Source organism: Protopterus annectens, chromosome 11.part0 (assembly GCF_019279795.1).
Source record: "Protopterus annectens isolate FY-2018-M chromosome 11.part0, PAN1.0, whole genome shotgun sequence".
Lineage (NCBI taxonomy): Eukaryota > Metazoa > Chordata > Ceratodontiformes > Protopteridae > Protopterus > Protopterus annectens.
The window spans coordinates 1,143,291,468-1,143,310,699 of record NC_056745.1 but is presented as its reverse complement, the minus strand read 5'-3'; the positions used below and the strand labels follow the sequence as shown (position 1 = coordinate 1,143,310,699).

General features: G+C 36.9%; 1 protein-coding gene across 1 annotated transcript in view; it reads right to left on the bottom strand.

Annotated features, from left to right (window-relative positions):
• Positions 1-19,232, bottom strand: part of LOC122815037 (gamma-secretase activating protein) — a 1,452,063-nt gene that overhangs the window by 1,364,743 nt on the left and 68,088 nt on the right. Inside the window, exon 3 of the mRNA XM_044087286.1 lies at positions 16,874-16,912. Coding sequence (XP_043943221.1) covers positions 16,874-16,912 — 39 coding nt within the window. The remainder of the gene's footprint in view (positions 1-16,873; positions 16,913-19,232) is intronic.

Below are 19,232 nucleotides of genomic sequence, written 5' to 3'. Positions count from 1 at the left end.
CGTATTCTATTATGAAATATATGGGCACTAAATAAGCTTGGTGATTAATATCATGGCGGTACAGCTCAAGCACCATGGGTTCAGTCCTGACTTTCAGTCTTGTTTGTGTGGGTTTTTTCTAGATTCTCTTGCTTTCTCCCACTTTTCAATAATATGATAGCCGATTTAGTACACTGAAGTGTCAGTTTATGCACTGCATTTCCTTTGTCCTGGACGTCTGGATCATTGCTGAAAATGGTCCATGACATTCACTTACTTTGTTGACAAACAAAAAAACAAGTATATTAAAAATAATTGGTTTAAATAATGAAATAAATAATGACAACTTGACTTACTTTGATATTTTACTAATCTTTTTCAATATCTTATCAATCATATTATAATTATTCAAACTAAAGTGGAGATATCATGGTCCAGTGAAAAGCCAGATCCACACTACTGCCCAGGTATTAAACCTTAATTTAATGGAAATTAAATAGTTAATTTGTTCCTCCTGCTAAAATGAGGAATAGAGCATTTGGTTACACTGGATGCTGAGGTAGTGTCTTTGTACCAACAAGTCATTCATGGTATTCAAAAGCATAACACCTAGGGGATGTGATCAAGTTAAGTGGTTAGCTAACAGCTTAGGTTAATTTATTTGTGGAAAAGTTGTTTAGGTTCTTGGAATTTATATAAAGCCATTTATCATTTCATTGAAATAAGAAGCTATTAGCTTTCTTGGGAACTGTTTTAATTTCAAATACATTTTCTGGTCATACTATTGGATTATTAGTGGATACTGTTTATACATATATACACAGGCATACATACAAATATTTCAGCCATGGGCAATAATGCCCTACTAGCCTACAATTACACCAAAACAATCATCGCCAGTTTATCTTATTCTTGTTCTGTAGAAATAAATAATTCTACAGCTTTCACACAATAATTATCTGTGAGAAACTAACTTTCTTCATTGCTGTGTAGTGTATGTAAATAACCTTCAAAAAGGACAGACTGGATATAAAAACAGACTCGGAAAAGAATAAACAGAAATGCATTAAAACACAACTAGACAATACTATATACAAATAAATATCAAAGAAGCTGCTTAGAATGAGATGTAAGGGAGACTTACAAATAACGAGACAAAGGTGAGATTTCTACTGAAACAAAACAACTGGCTATTGGAAAAGCTACAAGACCTTTGGGAAAGGAAAATGTATGAACTATTTAAGACATCATGGAGTTGTAATAAAACTTAAAATTAACAATATGGTAAACTTCCTTACTTCGTAGATTCCTAACATTTTGAACCTTCTGAAGCACTTTCAGGTGTACTGAGAGAGCCCACAGAGCTTTGTATAAATCATCAACAAAAAGGATCGCCTTCATTATCTATTATAGTGAAATTCTTTTCAAACACAGACTAAGTCCTTGTTATAAAATCTACCATGTTGAATCCTCCACATAAACAGAAATAAATTATGCAAGATTTGGCAATGATTACTCCACCAAAGTAGTAAAACAGGAAAGTATGTCTGCTTCTTATCAAACAACTGATGGAAAACTCTATTAAAGTTCATCTACTTTTCAACTGAAATTACATTTTTTTTTTAGATGGATCAAAAATGTCTAGTATTTTGGAAGGAGCAATTTCCTATGTAAATAATAATAATAATAATAATAATAATAATAATAATAATAGTATTCTTAAAGCATCAGAGAATATGGAATGGTCTACATCTCTGAAGAGACACACTAAGGACAACAACTTGAAGACAGCTCGTCCTAACAAACAAAAAAAAAAAATACTCATTGATAGCTTGTCTTTTTAAGTAATTGCCTCTTTACTGTGTCTTGTACAACTGAACGTTTATGGTAAGCAAATGTTTGCATAAAAAATGTATGTGATGGGGAAAAACAATGCATTATCTATTGTAAGAAATAGTGGGTTTCATCTGGTGTTCTGTGTTTAAAATGCATTTAATTAATTAAAATATAGATTTTTTAGCATTTAACTGAAGCAACACACTATGCAGACTGTGTTTGCTGTTCCTATTTCATCGGCTACCCATGTGGAGTGGAAAATTCAGTACTGCAGGACTTCCATTCCCTCATTACTTTAGTTTGTACGAGGGAAAGGAAATCAGAAATAGTTGATAAGAATCTAAGTTTTCTGAAGGCTACAATAAGTGGAAGTTTGACTTTTTCTCAAGTGAAACTTAGAAACAACAGTTGCAGTTGCTTGCTTATTTATCCCTAAAACTAGTAGACTGAGTTGTTAGTTCTATTGGCACTATTAGTTTGGCTATGGAATTGCAAAGCATCTCTTCATAAGAGTAGTGGTTGTTTTGTTAGACTGTAAAACATGTCAAGGCTTTTTCAGTAAGTAACAAAAGTTTGGAGCACCATTCTTGTTTATTAATTGGCGCAGGAGCACTGATGTCTGACAGTTTTGTAAGGTTAGCCTGCAAAGTTGCAAGTTTACATGTAAACTCAGCACTTAGCTGCAGTTAAATGAAAAAAAGAAGTTATGTACTTACCATAACATTCCATGTGAGTTGTTTATCTCGCCTTTATTCTCACTGATGGGTTCGGAGCCGATCCTCGACTCCGACACAGCCGATAGCAAAGCTCAAGATTTGCCAGTAGCTCAAGACCAAGCCACTTATCCCACAATGCACTGCTGGAATTACCTCAGATCTTGTTTGCTGCGAGTATATATACCCTTTTATTTATTTCTGCAAGGAAGCACTTCCCAAAGGGGAAGAAGTAGTATTGAATAACCAGGATGGTACTAGCCTGTAAGTCAACTGTCAGCTAGGCAAGTGAAGGAGGGAGGGACGTGAGAATAAGGGCGAGATAAACAACTCACATGGAACGTTATGGTAAGCACATAACTTCTTTATGTGAAGTTGTTAAATCTTGCCATTTATTCTCACTGATGGGTAGCGTCTCTAGCACCCTCACTCTTGGGTGATTAATGGAAGTACGTTTTTCAGTACCGTGGAACCAAAGGAAGACCTGTCCCTGGAAGCCTTATCTACTTTGTAATGTGTGATAAAGGTATAAGGCTTAGACCAAGTGGCTGCAGCATAAATATTGTCAAGGGGCAATTTAACTTGAAAGGCAGAAGATGTAGAAACGACTCTGGTAGAATGAGCCTTAGGTTTGTGTGTCAATGGCATGCTAGCATTCGCATAAACAAAGGATATACAATCTGATAACCATTTAGATAAAGTTGCTTTAGCCACTGGATTACCTTTTCTGATTTCCGAAAAGTATACAAAAAGCTGATCTGATTTTCTAATATCCTTAGTTCTGTCAAGATAAAATCTGAGCTGTCTGTGTACATCAAGTTTGTGCAGCATGTATTCCAATTTGTTAGAGTGGTCGGGAAAAAAGACTGGCAGCTCAATGACCTGATTGATATTGGATTCAGAACAGACTTTAGGCAAAAAGGAGGGGTTTGTTCTGAGAGATACTCTATCAGCATGGAAAATCATGTAAGGAGGCCCAACAGATAATGCTTGAAGTTCTGACACTCTGCGGGCAGAAGTAATGGCTACCAGAAATATGGTCTTCCAGGACAAATATCTGAGGTCACAAGAACATGCTGGTTTGAAAGGGGGGAGAATAATTTGAGACAGCAAAAAATTCAAATTCCAGGGAGAATAAGGAATTTTGACAGGAGGTCTCATGTGAAAAGCACCTTTAAGAAAAGCCTGAGATAACTTATGGCTCATAACATTCAAACCATCAAATCCAAGGTGGAAATCAGACATGGCGGCTAACTGGACTCGAACTGTGGCAGCTGCTGCTCCTTCTTTAAAAATCTTGGTCAAAAATTCTAAAATGGATGATAGGGGAGCTCGGAAAGTGTCAATTTTCTGTATATTGGCCCAAATTGAGAACCTGTTCCACTTACTGCGGTACAGTTTCCTGGTGGATGGCTTGTGAGAAGACAAAAGGATTTGTCTTCTAATATCTGGGAGCAAATGAAGACTGGCAATTAAGGGAAGTGGATTAGCCAAGCAGTCAGTTTTAGGGACTGCAGTGAAGGCTGGAGGTCCCCTGATGGGTGTGTCAGAAGGTCCAGGATCCATGGATCCTCCAGTAGATGATGGTGAAGGAAGGGGAACCAAATCTGTCGAGGCCAGTAGGGAGCTACAAGGATAACTGTCCTTCCCAACAACTTTGCTTTCTGTAAAACCTTGGGTATCAATGGAATAGGTGGGAATGCATATAGGAGACCCGGAGGCCAATCATGTACGAGTGCGTCTCTCGGGGAATGTCCCGGAGTTGGTATTAGGGCAAAGTAGCTTCTGCATTTGGTACTGATGTGATGAGCAAAGAGGTCGCAGCAAGGCTGGCCCCATTTGCGGAAAATCAGATCCGCAACTCGTTGGATGAGAGACCACTCATGAGGCAACAGTATTGCCCTGCTTAGCTTGTCCGCTATCACATTGGATTTCCCCGGGATGTGCGTTGCTATCAGAAAATGGTGGGACGAAACAGCCCATTGCCATACCCAGAGTGCTTCCCGACAAAGGGGGTAAGACTTGGTTCCACCTTGTTTGTTCAAGTACCAGACCACTGACATGTTGTCCGTCTGAATTGCAATTGTCCCTAGAGGAAGAGAGTCCTGAAAGTACTGCAACGCCAGAAGTACCGCTCTCAACTCCAGAACATTGATATGCAGATGTGACTCTTGATCCGTCCATGTGCCTTGGGCAGTCTTTCCCTGAAAATGCCCCCCCTCCATCCTATCAGGGAAGTGTCCGTGGTCACAGTGGCTACTGGGGGGGGGAAACAAAGGGTCTTCCAATTGTAACATGAAGAGACGTCAACCACCACTGAAGGTCTTTCTTGCAAGAATCTGTTTTGAGAATCATGTAGTGCATCTGTAGCTAGGACCACTGAGTGAAGAGGAGCCATTGAAGGATTCGCATATGCATCCTTGGGAGTGGTACACCCAGGATTGCTGCCGCCATCAATCCTAGTACCTTTAAGACCTCTGCTGCTGCAGCTTTGTTCTTTGACACCAGTGAGATGACGTGTTGGCGAAGAAGTGAGATTTTTTCGATTGGAAGACGTAGAGTGGTGTTTGAGGTATCTAACTCTGCTCCTATAAAAACAGTATGCTGCGATGGTAATATGGCAGACTTTAGGAAGTTGATTGTAATGCCTAATTGATAGCAGAGTGTCAGAGTATATTGTGTTGCCTGAGTCAATTGATGCCTGGTGGTAGCAGTGAGGAGCCAATCATCTAGATATGGAAACACCTAGAATTCTAGACACCTCAAGTGAGCCATGACCACTGCCATGCATTTGGTGAACATCCTGGGGGCTGTAGTGAGACCAAAGGGCAGGGCTTGAAATTGGTAATGATTGGCTCCCAGCCGGAAACGCAGGTGACCCCTGGAAAGTCTGTTCATCTTTATGTGATAGTATGCGTCCTTGAGATCTATGGAGCACATCCAATCGCCTTCCCCTAGGAAGGGAAGAATGGACTGAAGTGTGACCATTTGGAACTTCTCTTTCTTTACAAATTGGTTGAGTCTGCTGAGGTCCAAGATAGGTCTCCAGTCCCCTGTTTTCTTTGGTACCAAAAAGAATCTTGAGTAAGTTCCGAATCCAACTTGGTCTGCTGGGACTGGTTGGATGACTCTTTCTAGCAATTTTTGGACCTCTACGACTGCTTGGTCCCTGAGATTGGGTGGAACATCTGGGATTATGTTTACGGGAGTAGGTGGGGAAGAGAACAGTATGAAATATCCTCTGGAAATTATGCTTTGTACCCATGTATCTGATGTTATGTTTAGCCAGGCTTCTAGGTACAAAAACAAGCGACCCCCAACTGCCTCCAGAGCCGAACAGCTGGGCCCCCTTTCAAGAGCGCTGGTAGGGCTGACCAGAGAACTGTCCTCTGTCACCCTGTTGCTGCTGACCCCCTCTGCCACGCGGGCAGCGTCTTCCGTTATAACCAGCTCCTCTGCCTCTAGAGGCGGTTTCTCCATGTGTGTCCTGAAAGGCTCCCTGTGCTTTTCGGAACCACATTTTCCCTCCCCTAAGGCCCTTGGGGTAGGGCCGAGTAGGGGTAGAAAAACGGACTCCAACGGCAGATAGGGTCTTGCCTTCCTGCTCACACCTGGTTAAAGTTTCCTTTACTTTAGGCCCAAACAGTGATGAGCCATCCAATGGGGTGTTGATAAAGGAAGACTTGAACAGAGACGCATCCAGGCTTGTCTCCACAGAGCAATGCCTGAACTAGCAGCTCTACTCGAACCATCAGCTGCATAAGATAAGAGACGCATGGACAAGTTTACAACCGGGTTTAGGGTAGCGAGCTGTGTGTTGACTTTGTCAGCAACCACTGCAGCTACCGTACCCTGGGGAGCATCTCCTAGCTCTTTCAGGTGATCTCTTTGCAGTCTCTTAAAATGGGTTAAATAGTTCAGTGATCACAGAGAAAAAGTCGCTGAACTAAACATGCGTTTCCCATATCTATCCATGATCCTAGAATCTCTGTTAGGAGGATGGATAGATGCGGATGTTTCAGACACTTCCCTTTTGGTGGCTGCAGCTACCACCATGGCATCAACAGGTACTCCTTTGGTCAAAAAGGCTTTGTCCACCGGGGCAGAGATGAACTTATTCAGCTTCCGAGGGACAGGTTTCCATGGCCTCCGGTGACTCCCACTCCTTACGAGAGATCAGCTCCATGAGCTCATCGTAAGGTGGAGACACCCAAGAAGTGGAAGGTTGAGACCCAAAAGCCTTTAAGAGCACTGATTCGTCCTCAGTAGGGGTTTTGGACAGCCAATCGCCCCTCTGACTAAGGATCTCTAATATCTCCGCATAGGAGATATCCTCAGAGGGGGATCAAGGGGACCCTTCTGACTCATCCAAGTCCGTGTCGGATGTCAAAGACTCCTGTGGAGAGTCTAAGTGCCTCCTCTTGCACAGTCTCTTCCTGGGTACCTCCTCAGTGGGGAGATCTGGGGAGGTCTAGGAAGAGCAGGGGATGCCCTGTGGGGGCCACTTGAGGCTCAGGGTCTCTACGCTTAGGGGGACCGGTAGACGTAGAAGCGGACACAGGAGCTTGAGGGGAGAAGGAAGCCTGAACTGGTGCCAATGATGTCTTAGGAGACAGCACACTCCTCATGGCATTGAAAGCACAAGGGCTCCAATGAGAAGGGGTAGATGGATCCGGAGGGACCGTTCGATCCTCCAGCACCAAAACCATGGGCTCCGAGCCTGAGGTAGGAGCTGAGCTCATCCGAACTGAAGCCCCAAGAGGAAGAGTCGGCACCAAATAATCGGTCCGACTATCCTCCCCGGACCCAACAGGACAGTGTCGGCTCCTAGCGTTCTCGGTCGGCGCCGAGGACATCTAAGTAGATGGAACTGATAACACCGGTGCGGGTCTCGGTTCCAAAGGTTCGACAAGCATCGGTTCAGGCTCCTTCAGCTCCGAGAGTCCAGGATGGCTCGGAGGAGAAGTAGTCAAATCCGGTTCCATGGTCTTCGGCTCTGACGAAGTGGTCGGGGCCGACAACAATTTAGCAAGTCCCGATGCCCTTAGAAGCTTCTGCACTAGCCGATCCATGTCCATTTCAGAGAGTCTGACCGAAGACTTCGAGGAATGCACCAAAGGTGCTGACTGGAGCAGAGGAGATGAGATGAAGATTTAGAAGAAGTGCTAGCACCTTCCTGGCTATCCAACGCCTCAGAAAAAGTATGCTGCAGCAACCCCCTATCTATGAGTTTTCTCCTTCTCTCTAAGAGAACCCTAGATGAAAAAGAGTGGCAAATACTGCAGCAGTCTTGGAGGTGTTTAGCCCCCAGACAGTAAACACATTGGACATGTCCGTCCGTGACGGACATTTTCAGTCCACAATCTGGACATTTCTTAAACCCCGATTTGGGATGAGACTTTTCTCTCTCAACCGACATTTTATAAGAGACACACCACAAAATTACCCTGTCAAGGTTAAATACAGGCTAACTAAGCCCACACTAAACAATATGTTAAGTAAGAACAAGTAAAAATTGTTAAACTACATAGGGCTAAGAAAGGGCCCAACACTAAGAAAAACAAGCCAACACAGGGTACAATCACTACAATCTAACCTACTTTAAACTATTATTATTTTTTACAAGAAACACAAACATACACACTAAATATGAATAATCTCTCAGAAAGAGAAGAAAAAAGTTTTTTTTTTAAACTTGCGATTTATCAAAATGGTCCGAGCTAACTGGATCACTGAGATCTCTCTTGCCGCGGCAAACTAGATCTGAGGTAATTCCAGCAGTGCACTGTGGGATAAGGGGCTTGGTCTCGAGTTACTAGCAAACCTTGAGCTTTGCTATCAGCCGTGACTGAGCCAAGGATTGGCTCCAAACCCATCAGTGAGAATAAACGGCGAGATTTAACAACTTCACATACAATGATTTTTTTTAAATACCTCTTGATGGCCAAAGGTTCACAGAATTCAGTGCTCTACCCTGGTCAAAATATACAAATATAATAAAATAAAATAAATGAAAAAAGCCTATTTAAATAAATTAGGCTAATGAATAAAATAAACAGCAGCTGTAAGTTCCTCACAGTTTTGAGTATTAGGAAAGTTTCTAAAATATTTAACATTATAGTATACGAGACTCTAGGCATGATTCACTATTAGCAATCTAACAAAATATTTATATTGTATGAATAGATTTAGAATTCCAGGTTATTATTGAAATTGATAAAAGTGTATATATAAAAATCACTTTGATTAAGAAGGTAAAATACTACAATTATGTAGAGGGGCTTGTTTATGTAATAATGTGCAAGCCTGATTTGTATAACTATGTTAATGAAACATAACATAACCAGTTCATCTTTAACATGACCTGTTATGTTAGTTCAGATATAAGTTAGCATATGCATTGCATCGAATAACAAATAAGCCAGTTAATGGATAAATAATATTAGGATTTAAGGGCTCTCAGAGTTATTTGATTACTAAAATATTTGAATACTTAGTTATTTGAAAGGAATATATTTAGAAGTGGTCTGGATGATAATGCGTGAAATATGAGTTCCTGCAAACAAGGTGGCTATAATATTACAATATTTGCTTCAGGACAAAGCAATTTTCTTTCATTAAGTTTTAATAAGGAAAAAGTAGATAGCACAGTTGCAGGGTTAAACTGTTTCTATTTTATATTACTTCTAAATAATTTAAAAAGGATTAGAATTTATGATAAAAAATATATTTATAATAAAAGAAAAATCTGATTCATTGTAATCTAAAGTAACAATGTAATATACATAGTTATAGAATTTTAATATACTAGAAATGCTTGAAATTATTGCTACAGTAAGTTTTTGACAACAGGATTGTCATGCTGTATGGTTTAATAAAGAATAATGTTATGTTTATCGAAATTGTAGAATTTATTATATTTAGTGATGGAACCAGTGACTTAGTCTAATAAAAGCACTTTTATTCAGACTAGGAGCTTTGTATCCATGTGGGTAAGGGATACATAAGTAAGGTCATTATACTGAATGTGCTTGATAATATGTATATAGATTTTTATATTAAGGTGTACATTTTTATGCTATTTATATTAACTATAGATATTAATGGATACACTTAGGATTGTATTTAGGTGCTTTATGTTGGACAAAATTTATAATATTAGAAAGACTATTTTTTACTGCAATGGAACTTATTCATTAAATGTAAATGGGTGCTTTAAAAGTTCTAACTTTAAATGCCAATGGTGTGAAGAGTAGCCACAAAAGGACAGCCTCAATGAAATCTTATTCAAATCAAAACAAATGTGATTTGATTTTTTTTCCAGAAACTAAACTTAACAAAACAGTAATAAGTTAAAATATAAAAAGTATGATTTTTTTTGAGAAAAAGAAGGGATATTACCATTTAATGGAAAATTGAATGTTATGCCAAAAGTATCACTTATCCAAAGGTTTGTTTTCTATAGTAAAAACTGAATTTCAGAAAAGAATATTTATTTGCAAATCTATAATGGTTTCAGGGAATGGGTGCTAAATTAGCTAAAGAGTGCTTGGAAACTGTATTGGGTAATTAATTCCAGGAGGAGACTTTAAATGTGTTTAAGGAAAGGAATATACTTCTGCTAAGAAGAAACCAAGTATTCCAGCAGTAGCTGAAATACGTGCTGAAAAAATAAACTAACATGACTCTTAAAAAATATTTTAGAGATGACAAAAATCTGATTTTTTATATTTTTCACTCATTATTCATATGCATTTGGTACACAAATTAGAAGTGACTGTTTATATGTCTCAAATGAACTAAAAAATAAAACTGATAAAGCTAAAACTGTTCTCTGCCCTCTGTCTGATCACACTGCAGTTTTAATACAACACATAGTAAGATGTTTATAATATTCTCTAGAGCCGCTGCATATATTACAAAACAGAAGATTTTCGAGAATGATAGCATAAACAAATAGATGAACATATGACTCATAATAATGTAGAAGTCAACAATATAGTCCTGTGGTATGCATTAAAATGCCCTTATCAAATAACATTAAAATGGTGTAATAGTACATATAAAGCAGTAGGATAACCTCTAGCAGGCATTCAAGGAAAGCTGTATCAAGCTAATATAGAGGTTCAGAAGGGACAACCATAATATGGAAGTTCAGAAGGGACAACCATAGAACTTGCAAATAAGTCTAATCAAATAAAAATGTATTGCTCACCAATTTTAATAAGAAAACATCAGTTACATAAATATAGAAGCTTTTAAAAATATTATAAAGGAATTTAAAAATACTTTTTACTGAAGATGTTAAAGAAGATGCTTTTGATTTGCTCACCGATTCTAATAAGAAAACATGCGATACATAATAAACATAGAAACTTTTAAATGTATTATAAAGGAATTTAAAATACTCCATAATGAAGATGTTAAGGAAGATGCTTTTGATAAATATCTGAAGAACAATATTAAAATTAAGATCTGAGCAAAGGACACAATTACTGAGACTTGTTTCAGAAAATGTACCAAAATATCAAATAAAATTTTACAATTTGACAAAATTCCTAGAATGAATAGTTATTATTCCAGAGATATGGTTCCTATTATAACCTCGAACTTGTAAAAGTTTGAATGTCACATGGCTGACACCATATCGAACTTTTACAAGTTCGAAGGTTAAAACAAATCACTCTGTATGGCACAGAATGGGAAGATTTCCCTTTTCTGCACTTAAGTGCGATCTCGGAGTTGGTATATTTAAATAGTGGGGGTGTGGGGGGTGCAGGGGGCTTGCATTTAAGTTTTTTTTTTTTAATTATATATTCAATATATTCATATGGTGTCGATCATATGAGGTTCGAAGTTTTGAAACTTTGAGTATATAATATAGACCCCAGAGATATATAGTTTAACATCTCAAAATACTATAACACTACTGAAAAATGTTTACAATCTGATCAAGTTACTTGCTAAATGCTGCAGTCTTGGAAATATTCTCTTACTTCATGAGTCATAAAACAGGTCAAAGCCCCAGAGATGTATTCAGTATATAGAACTATTTCACTTCTAAGCCCAGATTATAGACTGTTCATGTCAATCTTTGCAAATATACTGAAATCAATACTGGATATAATTATATGGAAAGATCACAAAGGTGTTATAACAAAAGTAAAACACAAGACAATATTAAAACACTTTTCACTTTAGTTGATTCCACAAATACAAAAAAAATGATAAATGTGATTGAGTATACACACATGAAAAAGAATAAGTTAGCCTTGATTTCATTAGATTTAGAAAAACGTTTTCTATTCAGTGAGCTAGAAATATCTATTTAAAGTATTAGAACTTAATGATACACCTGAGACATTTACAGATATGTTCAAAAATAAATATTTGCTTTCCAAAGCTTATGTCAACATTGGTTGATTTCATTCCCAAGAAATTAATCTACCTGAACGTACAAAACAGGGATATCCTTCATCTCTATTAGTTTTCCATTTGCTATTGAAACATTAATGAACAATATTAAATTATTATTATTATTATTACTACTATTTGTTGACCACAAAAGTCTGACTGACACATTGCCTATTTTCAGCTGAGTCCTGGGACAAAAGCTCCTAGAAATAGTAATTGTACAATATTACAAATTTTAAACAAGTTCTAAAAAAAGATGTAGAAACAATAATGGAATTAATTCAAATGGAATACACCGGAAATATCATACAAAGTTATACACTGTAGTAAGTTCTAAGTAAGATTAGTGCACATTACAGAACATAACTGAAACAGGAAATTATCAATATAGATGTAACAGCTTCACTAATGAAAACAGAATAATAAAGTAAACATTTCTCATGAGAGCAGTGCGACAAACACACTCCAATAAGACATAAGAAAGCCAATAATGGATTCAAATAATGAATGATCTGATAAAATATAAATACTAATAAACAGACCAACTTTTTTGCTGACTTTATAATATTAACTATAGCAGATAAAAATAATTATTTTTGACACACTAGAAAAACACTGAAGTTAAGAATAAATGTAAAACAGATATGGTACAAATAAATTAAGCCATTAATGAATCACTGAGTCTAAAAAAATATCTAAGTAAATATTCATTTAAATAGTTAGGAATAAAGTTACTGATTCTTTTGTTAAGATAAACTATGAAAATTTTGTTAAGATAAACTATGGGGATTTTGGTAATAAAAAAAAATAGAAGAAAAAAAAAGAAATAAAATATACCACTATTTCAAGATTTCCTTGGGTTAGTCACTTGTTTGTTAAAATGAAAGAAAAGTTACACAGTTACAAAATAAGAAAAATGCTCCTGATATTAAATGATGGAATACATTTTACTTTTTATAGGTTCAGAGGTGATTACTGGGCTAACAACCTCATGGAGCCTTTTTAGCTTGGTGACAGTTTCTTTACAGCTTTAGCATATGTTATGGGCATAGTGGTATGTTGTGAATTATGTGGTATTGTGCAGGTATGATGCTTACCTGTAGTGGGCTGAAGCAAGAGGTTTACATTTGTTTCTTAAACATCTATATCTCTCCTAGGTTGTACTATCAAAAGATAGACGCAATGAACAGTTGGAAAGCATAAGACAGCCGCTGCAATACTGCCTTAGAGCACCTAATGCAACCAGACTGGCTACAGATGAAATAACAGACTGCTGAGTTATGCTAATAGAGAATGGAGAACTAGGCTGCTCATACTACTCAGATTAGAAAAGACCCTGAATATGCATGGATGAAGTATTTAAAGTGATACTCTGAAGTTAGGTTAAATGGTGAGTAATCTAGCAGTACTTAGTAAAAATAGTGAATTAGGTTTGCCAAGAATGAACAGTAGTGAGCTACCTGTTGGCTACTACTTGGCTATTACTAATGTGCTTTACAACCGTGACAATCAGCTAGAAATCAATGTCCCTTTGCTCCTTCTCTCAGCAGAACAGGACTAATCCCAAGCTTGATTCTGAGAAGGGTCTGTAGTCTTGCTGTAGCCTTCTCCCGAAAGATGCCCTGAATAGCATGACAAGCAGCTAAGCACAAAATATCTAAGTTGCACAATGGGCTAAAACAGCAATGAGACCAATCAGGAAAGTCCCATACATGTTTTTCAATCAGAGATAGTCTGTAATCATTGTTCCTATGCTCCTTTTTTCACCAGGAGAGAAAAAGTAGCACTAATCCCAAGCTAGCTCCTAAGAACATTTTCCAGGGTTTCCTGTGATCCAGTGTTCTTTAGGAAGCCTAGAATATGTCTCCTTATTCCTTCTCAAACCAAGAGCAAAAGAGACGTACTAGTCCCAAGCTGACTCCAGATATATGGTTTGCAGGTTACCAATGGTTGGTAGTCTTGCACCAGACACTGCAGATTTTAAAAGATAGACAAAAGGGTTATACTCTAGGTATTGCAGTTATCAATGGGAGGCATAAAAGAGAAGGTAACTAAAGCTTGAACAGCCTAAGGGGGGACCTTCCCAGTTTAAACTTCTAGTGCTCACTAGTAATAGCAGAAAAGATGAGATTGGGAAGAGCATTCAAGGTCAAAGTCACAGCAGGGGCTGAGCTATACAAATGCCACTGAGTTTAACAGTGCAATAAGCTAAGAAAATAGCTCAACAGTTGCAGCAGTCACAAATAAATGGCAACTCCCAAAGATTAAAATGTTTTCCTATTCTGCTAACCATAAGTAGTAAATGCTACTTCTCAGCTTCCCCCACAGATCACATAGACTTAACCCTCTGCAGTCACAGTATGGACAACAAACCTTTGCAAACTTGCCCTAACAAAACACTTTTAAAATTCCAATAAAAACAGACTTAAAATAAAACAAGTGTGGGATAAAACTAACTGCTGTAAATGAATAAATTTGACTGCAGTAAATAAAGAGAAAAATAAGAGAGAGAGAGAGGAGAGAGAGAGAGAGAATGCAAGTATGCAAACCTTAACTGAAGAATTTGCAAGCAGTCACACAAAAGCATCAGTCACAGATCAGTGGCTGCTATCAGACATTAAAACCTTTTTTGATCTGCCTACTTTAAATAATAAACACTACTTCTCAGCTCTCCCCACATTACATAAATTTATTCTGTTTGCAATAAAAAAAATGGAAAACAAATCTGTACTAAGCTGTCCTAAGCAATAACTTTTAAAACTCAAAGTAAAAACACATTTAAAATAAAAACAAATTAAAAGTAAAACACATTTAAGCTAAAACAACCTGTAACTAAAAGAATAAAACAGAGACAATGCAAATGTACAAATTTTAAATGAACAATTTCAAAACAGTCATGCAAAAGAAGCCATCACAGAATAGTATTAGCTCCCAAAGATTAGTGAGATCAAAAGGAAAAGATTTAATTTAAGATAATTCAAAATGGCTACAGTTCAACTGCAGCAAAATTTAACTATTTTATTAACTTAAGTCAAGACATGGCCAAGAATGGAACAGCATGGATTTATAACAATTTCAAAACAGTGAAAATTCTAGTCTTGCTAGATTTTCCATTTTTTTTTTTTTTTTTACAGATTAGTTGTTCTGTATGACCTTTTTAGTTTGTTAGTTGGGATATTTTGCAGACACCCCAATGGTTATGGGCATTAGATGGGTATGACAACCCTGTGTTTCCAAATGTTAAACAAACATTTCATTTATGCTATGCTGATGATGCCAAAATAAGGTTAAAACATGCATGTCCACAGCTAGTGGAGTTTGGCTTTATTGGCCTGATTATTTTCCATAAAAAGACTTAAAAAGAAAAAAGTCATGGACATTCAGAACTGCCATATAGCTGAAACACCTGTTGTCCTTAAGGGGTCATTTGCATATATCCCATGTCACTTCTGATACAAGAGGTTTAATGAATCACCCAGTGAAAACTCTAGTCTTGCTAGATTTTTCTTTTGTTTTTTTTTTGTTTTTTAATGATTGGTTGTTCTCTGTAACCTTTTTACTCATTGTTTTAGTTTGTTAGTTGGGATATTTTGAAGACACCCCAATGGTTATGGGCATCAGATGGGTATGACAAACCTGTGTTTCCAAATGTTAGCCCAACATTCCACTTATGTTGTGCTGATAATGCCAAAAGAAGGCTGAAACATGCATGTCCACAGGTGGTGAGGTTTGGCTTTACTGGCCTGAATTTTGTCTATAAAAAGACTTAAAAAGAAAAAAGTCACGGACATTCAGAACTGCCATATAGTTAAACACATGTTGTCTTAAGGGGACACTTCCATATATCCCACATCACCTCTAATATAAGAGGTTTAAGGAATCGCACAGTGAAAATTCTAGTCTTGCTAGATCTTTCTTTTGTTTTTTTTTTTTGTTTTTTTAACATTACAGCACACTGGAAAAAGTTACTTGGACATTCAACAGTTTCCCAATAAACCCTCAGAAAATATGTTAACACTAACTCCTTACAAGAATCATTAGAGCAAACTGATAGGATGTATAATGAAGACCACATCTGTTTCCACTGTATAATATCTCATTGTCAAAATTCATTACCAGAAAAAAATTAAGAGCTAGCAGATAAGTACATGCAGTGGTAATCAAACGTCAGCAAGATAAAATTAAAGCAGACAGCATGACTTCCAAAAGATAGTTAATAATAAAGCTGCTTTGTAGACAAACTTGAAAAAAAAATCAAAACAGTTCACTGCTTCATTAAAAAAAAATCTATTATGACTTTATAAAAATCATACACATTTTAACATAACATTGTTAGTATCATTAGGCAGTAATCCATAAGTGATTATTTCTGTCAAATTTTGCAGTTGTGTATAAGTACATTATAGACCCCAAGTCATATAATTTTATAAAACATGCAGCTTTCATTACAACTTGATGACAGTTCTGCAACTGTTAAGGTGTGATCCCGTTTGTGAAAACTTAAGAGCCATAGCGTTTTTATAGTGTACAGTAAATATGTTGAATTAGGAAAAATATACTGCTTGCTGATTTCACACAAGCTGTCACTGTTTACACAAGGTACGTTAATTTAAATCTTGTGCCCATACTGAAGATACACAGAGGTCAGAATGCACACATGTAAACCAGAAGCACAGTTTTAAAAAGATCTGGTGGCCAAAGAAATCCAACTTTTCTTTAATAGGACTGTACACTATAAAAATAATAGCTGGCTGCCTGCATACTTCATGCATCAAACCTTCTGGCCACTGCTGTGTACTTTGTAAACTCTGAAGCTTGTAGATCGAGTTACAACATCCACATCACTTTGGCTAAATGGATGACTGTACATTTGTAAACAGGCAGTGAGCCATTATTACCTGTTATATTACCAGAATTCATGAGAAACAAACCTGTTTTTCTTCTGGGTTCTGCATTTATAACAGCACAATCTAAAACAGAAATAAACTAAAAGTAAAGTTCACCATAAAAACAATAACAATTTTAGCATAGCTTAATCAGAAATAAAAGTGTAACCTTAAATTTCTTGAAATGGCAGTTCAAACCCTCTACTTTTATAAGATCATCAAAGATACAGTGCAACTCTGCCTAAATATTTTTATTTTTTTTTAGGTTACACATCAATATCACAAAAGGATAAATCTGTCATTTCTAGATGTTCTGCTACAATGGGTATTAGTCTATCAAAGAAGTTTCTAAGTATCACCAATACTGATCATCTTATAACACAATATTTATGATATAACTGTAACTGAAACTACAGGACAGAAATCCTAATTACATGTTAACTAATACATTTCACACTTACAAATTTACAGCTACGCAATGAGAAACTCACTCATATTCAGTACTGGTGGGGGACAAAAAGAACTCCCACTGAATACAACATCCCAACATATCTTAATTGAAAATCTCTGATCACAAATCCAGTCATCCAGACTGGCCTTACAGGTTGATAGGAAAGTACTCTGCATGATATACAAGGGAATCCTATTCCACAAATGAGGGATATACTTGGCTCTGTATCTGATGTGTCTACTAGTATTGTTAATGTGGTGGTTCAATTTTAGGCCTCTACAGTGAGCGTTTACTCTTATTTCTGGTTCTATACAGGAGAAGGATTCAGGGTTGTTCATAGCACTAAAGGCTAAGGAGTTATCACCGTACACGAGACCAAGTACAAGGATAGGGGATTTTGTTTATCAGAGCAACAACAGGTACTAAAACCTGAGATCTTTTTGAAGAGAAAATGCTGAGAAATCTTAAGTTAGTTTTGGGAAAATGCATCACTATATTCAATGTTGGCCTATTAAGGGAAGAATAAAGTGGGACTACAACTTCTCCACCTTGAACATGTACCATAAAGGAGAAGTTCTGCAAAGTAGAAGGATTTCCAACTATGAAAGAGAAGTGGTCATCAAATGACAGTTTATCAACATAGCTATCCAAGTTTCTGATGAATGAATCAAACTGAAGTGGATTGTTATCAATATGAAATATGGTGGTGATAGTGGATTTACCAAATGAAGATATACTGCATTTCTAAGTATTGACTGTCACAATATACCTTTCTTTAGTCCAGTCCTTGCTGAATGTGAGTACCTAAATGGGATTCGACAACCATCTCCAGTTGCAATCATCAGCAAATTTGGTTAATCTTAGTTCTTTGACATCATCCTTCAAAGCACAGACATACATAACAAACAGGAGGGTGCTCAAAATTGAGCCCTGTGGAACACTGCAAATGTTGGTTTTCTGTCTAGAGCAAATACCACCTCAACGTTAACAGTATGACTTCTGTTAGAGAGTGAATCAGCTATCCAAAGACCTATATATGGATTGACATCAAGCTGAGGCAGTCTGTCAATAACACCAGCAAGGGGGATAGTGATGGAAGTCTTAGCAACGTTCAGGTACGCAGGCAGTGTGTATTCTATGACCTTTAGTAAGGCCTCTTTTAAAGAACTCAACCAGACTGGGCATTATCTGCATTTTAGAAAGACAAACTGATGACCAACTAAAATTTGACCTACATGTTCAGCAAAGCATCATAAAAATACATAAATAAATAAATAAAGACCAAAAATTAGGCCTACTTTACAGAAATAAAAAATACCTTAGTGCAGAATCCTAACATTCCCTTGCTTGAATTTTCTTATTACTCACCCTACTCTAATCAACATACAATAAAGTTGCTAGATTTGCTGTAAATCAGCCTTGCTCCTCCCACCACTGCCTGACCCTATAGAAACTTCACAGGCTTGAACTCCCACATCAACTTACTCTCACTCAACTCTAAACTGCTCAAACCCTTTTCAATACAACCTCTACTCAGGAAGTGTCTTGGCATTACTTCTAATTCTTGTAAATATTAGAACATGCTAACTTTTCAGCATTGTGACTAAATTGTATGTTTATATTTTAGTACTCACACTTTATGTGACAACTATAACTTGTTTCGTATACCGGCATTCCAGTTTGTACTCTATTTTACCTTATGTATAATGTTTCTTTTACTTTCTATTGCTGCAGATGTTACTGGAGCTTTTCTCCTCAGGTCTCCACTGAAATTTTTTTTTGTAACTCAGCTAGACCAACCCGGTTAACAAATGTGAAATAAATTATTTGTTTCATGGGATATACAAGGTCATCTATATTATTATTTATAGGGACATAATCAGAGGAAAGACCTAAGCTGATGAGTTTATGAAGGTGAATTTGCTAGAAGGGACATAGCACTTCACAGCAGAT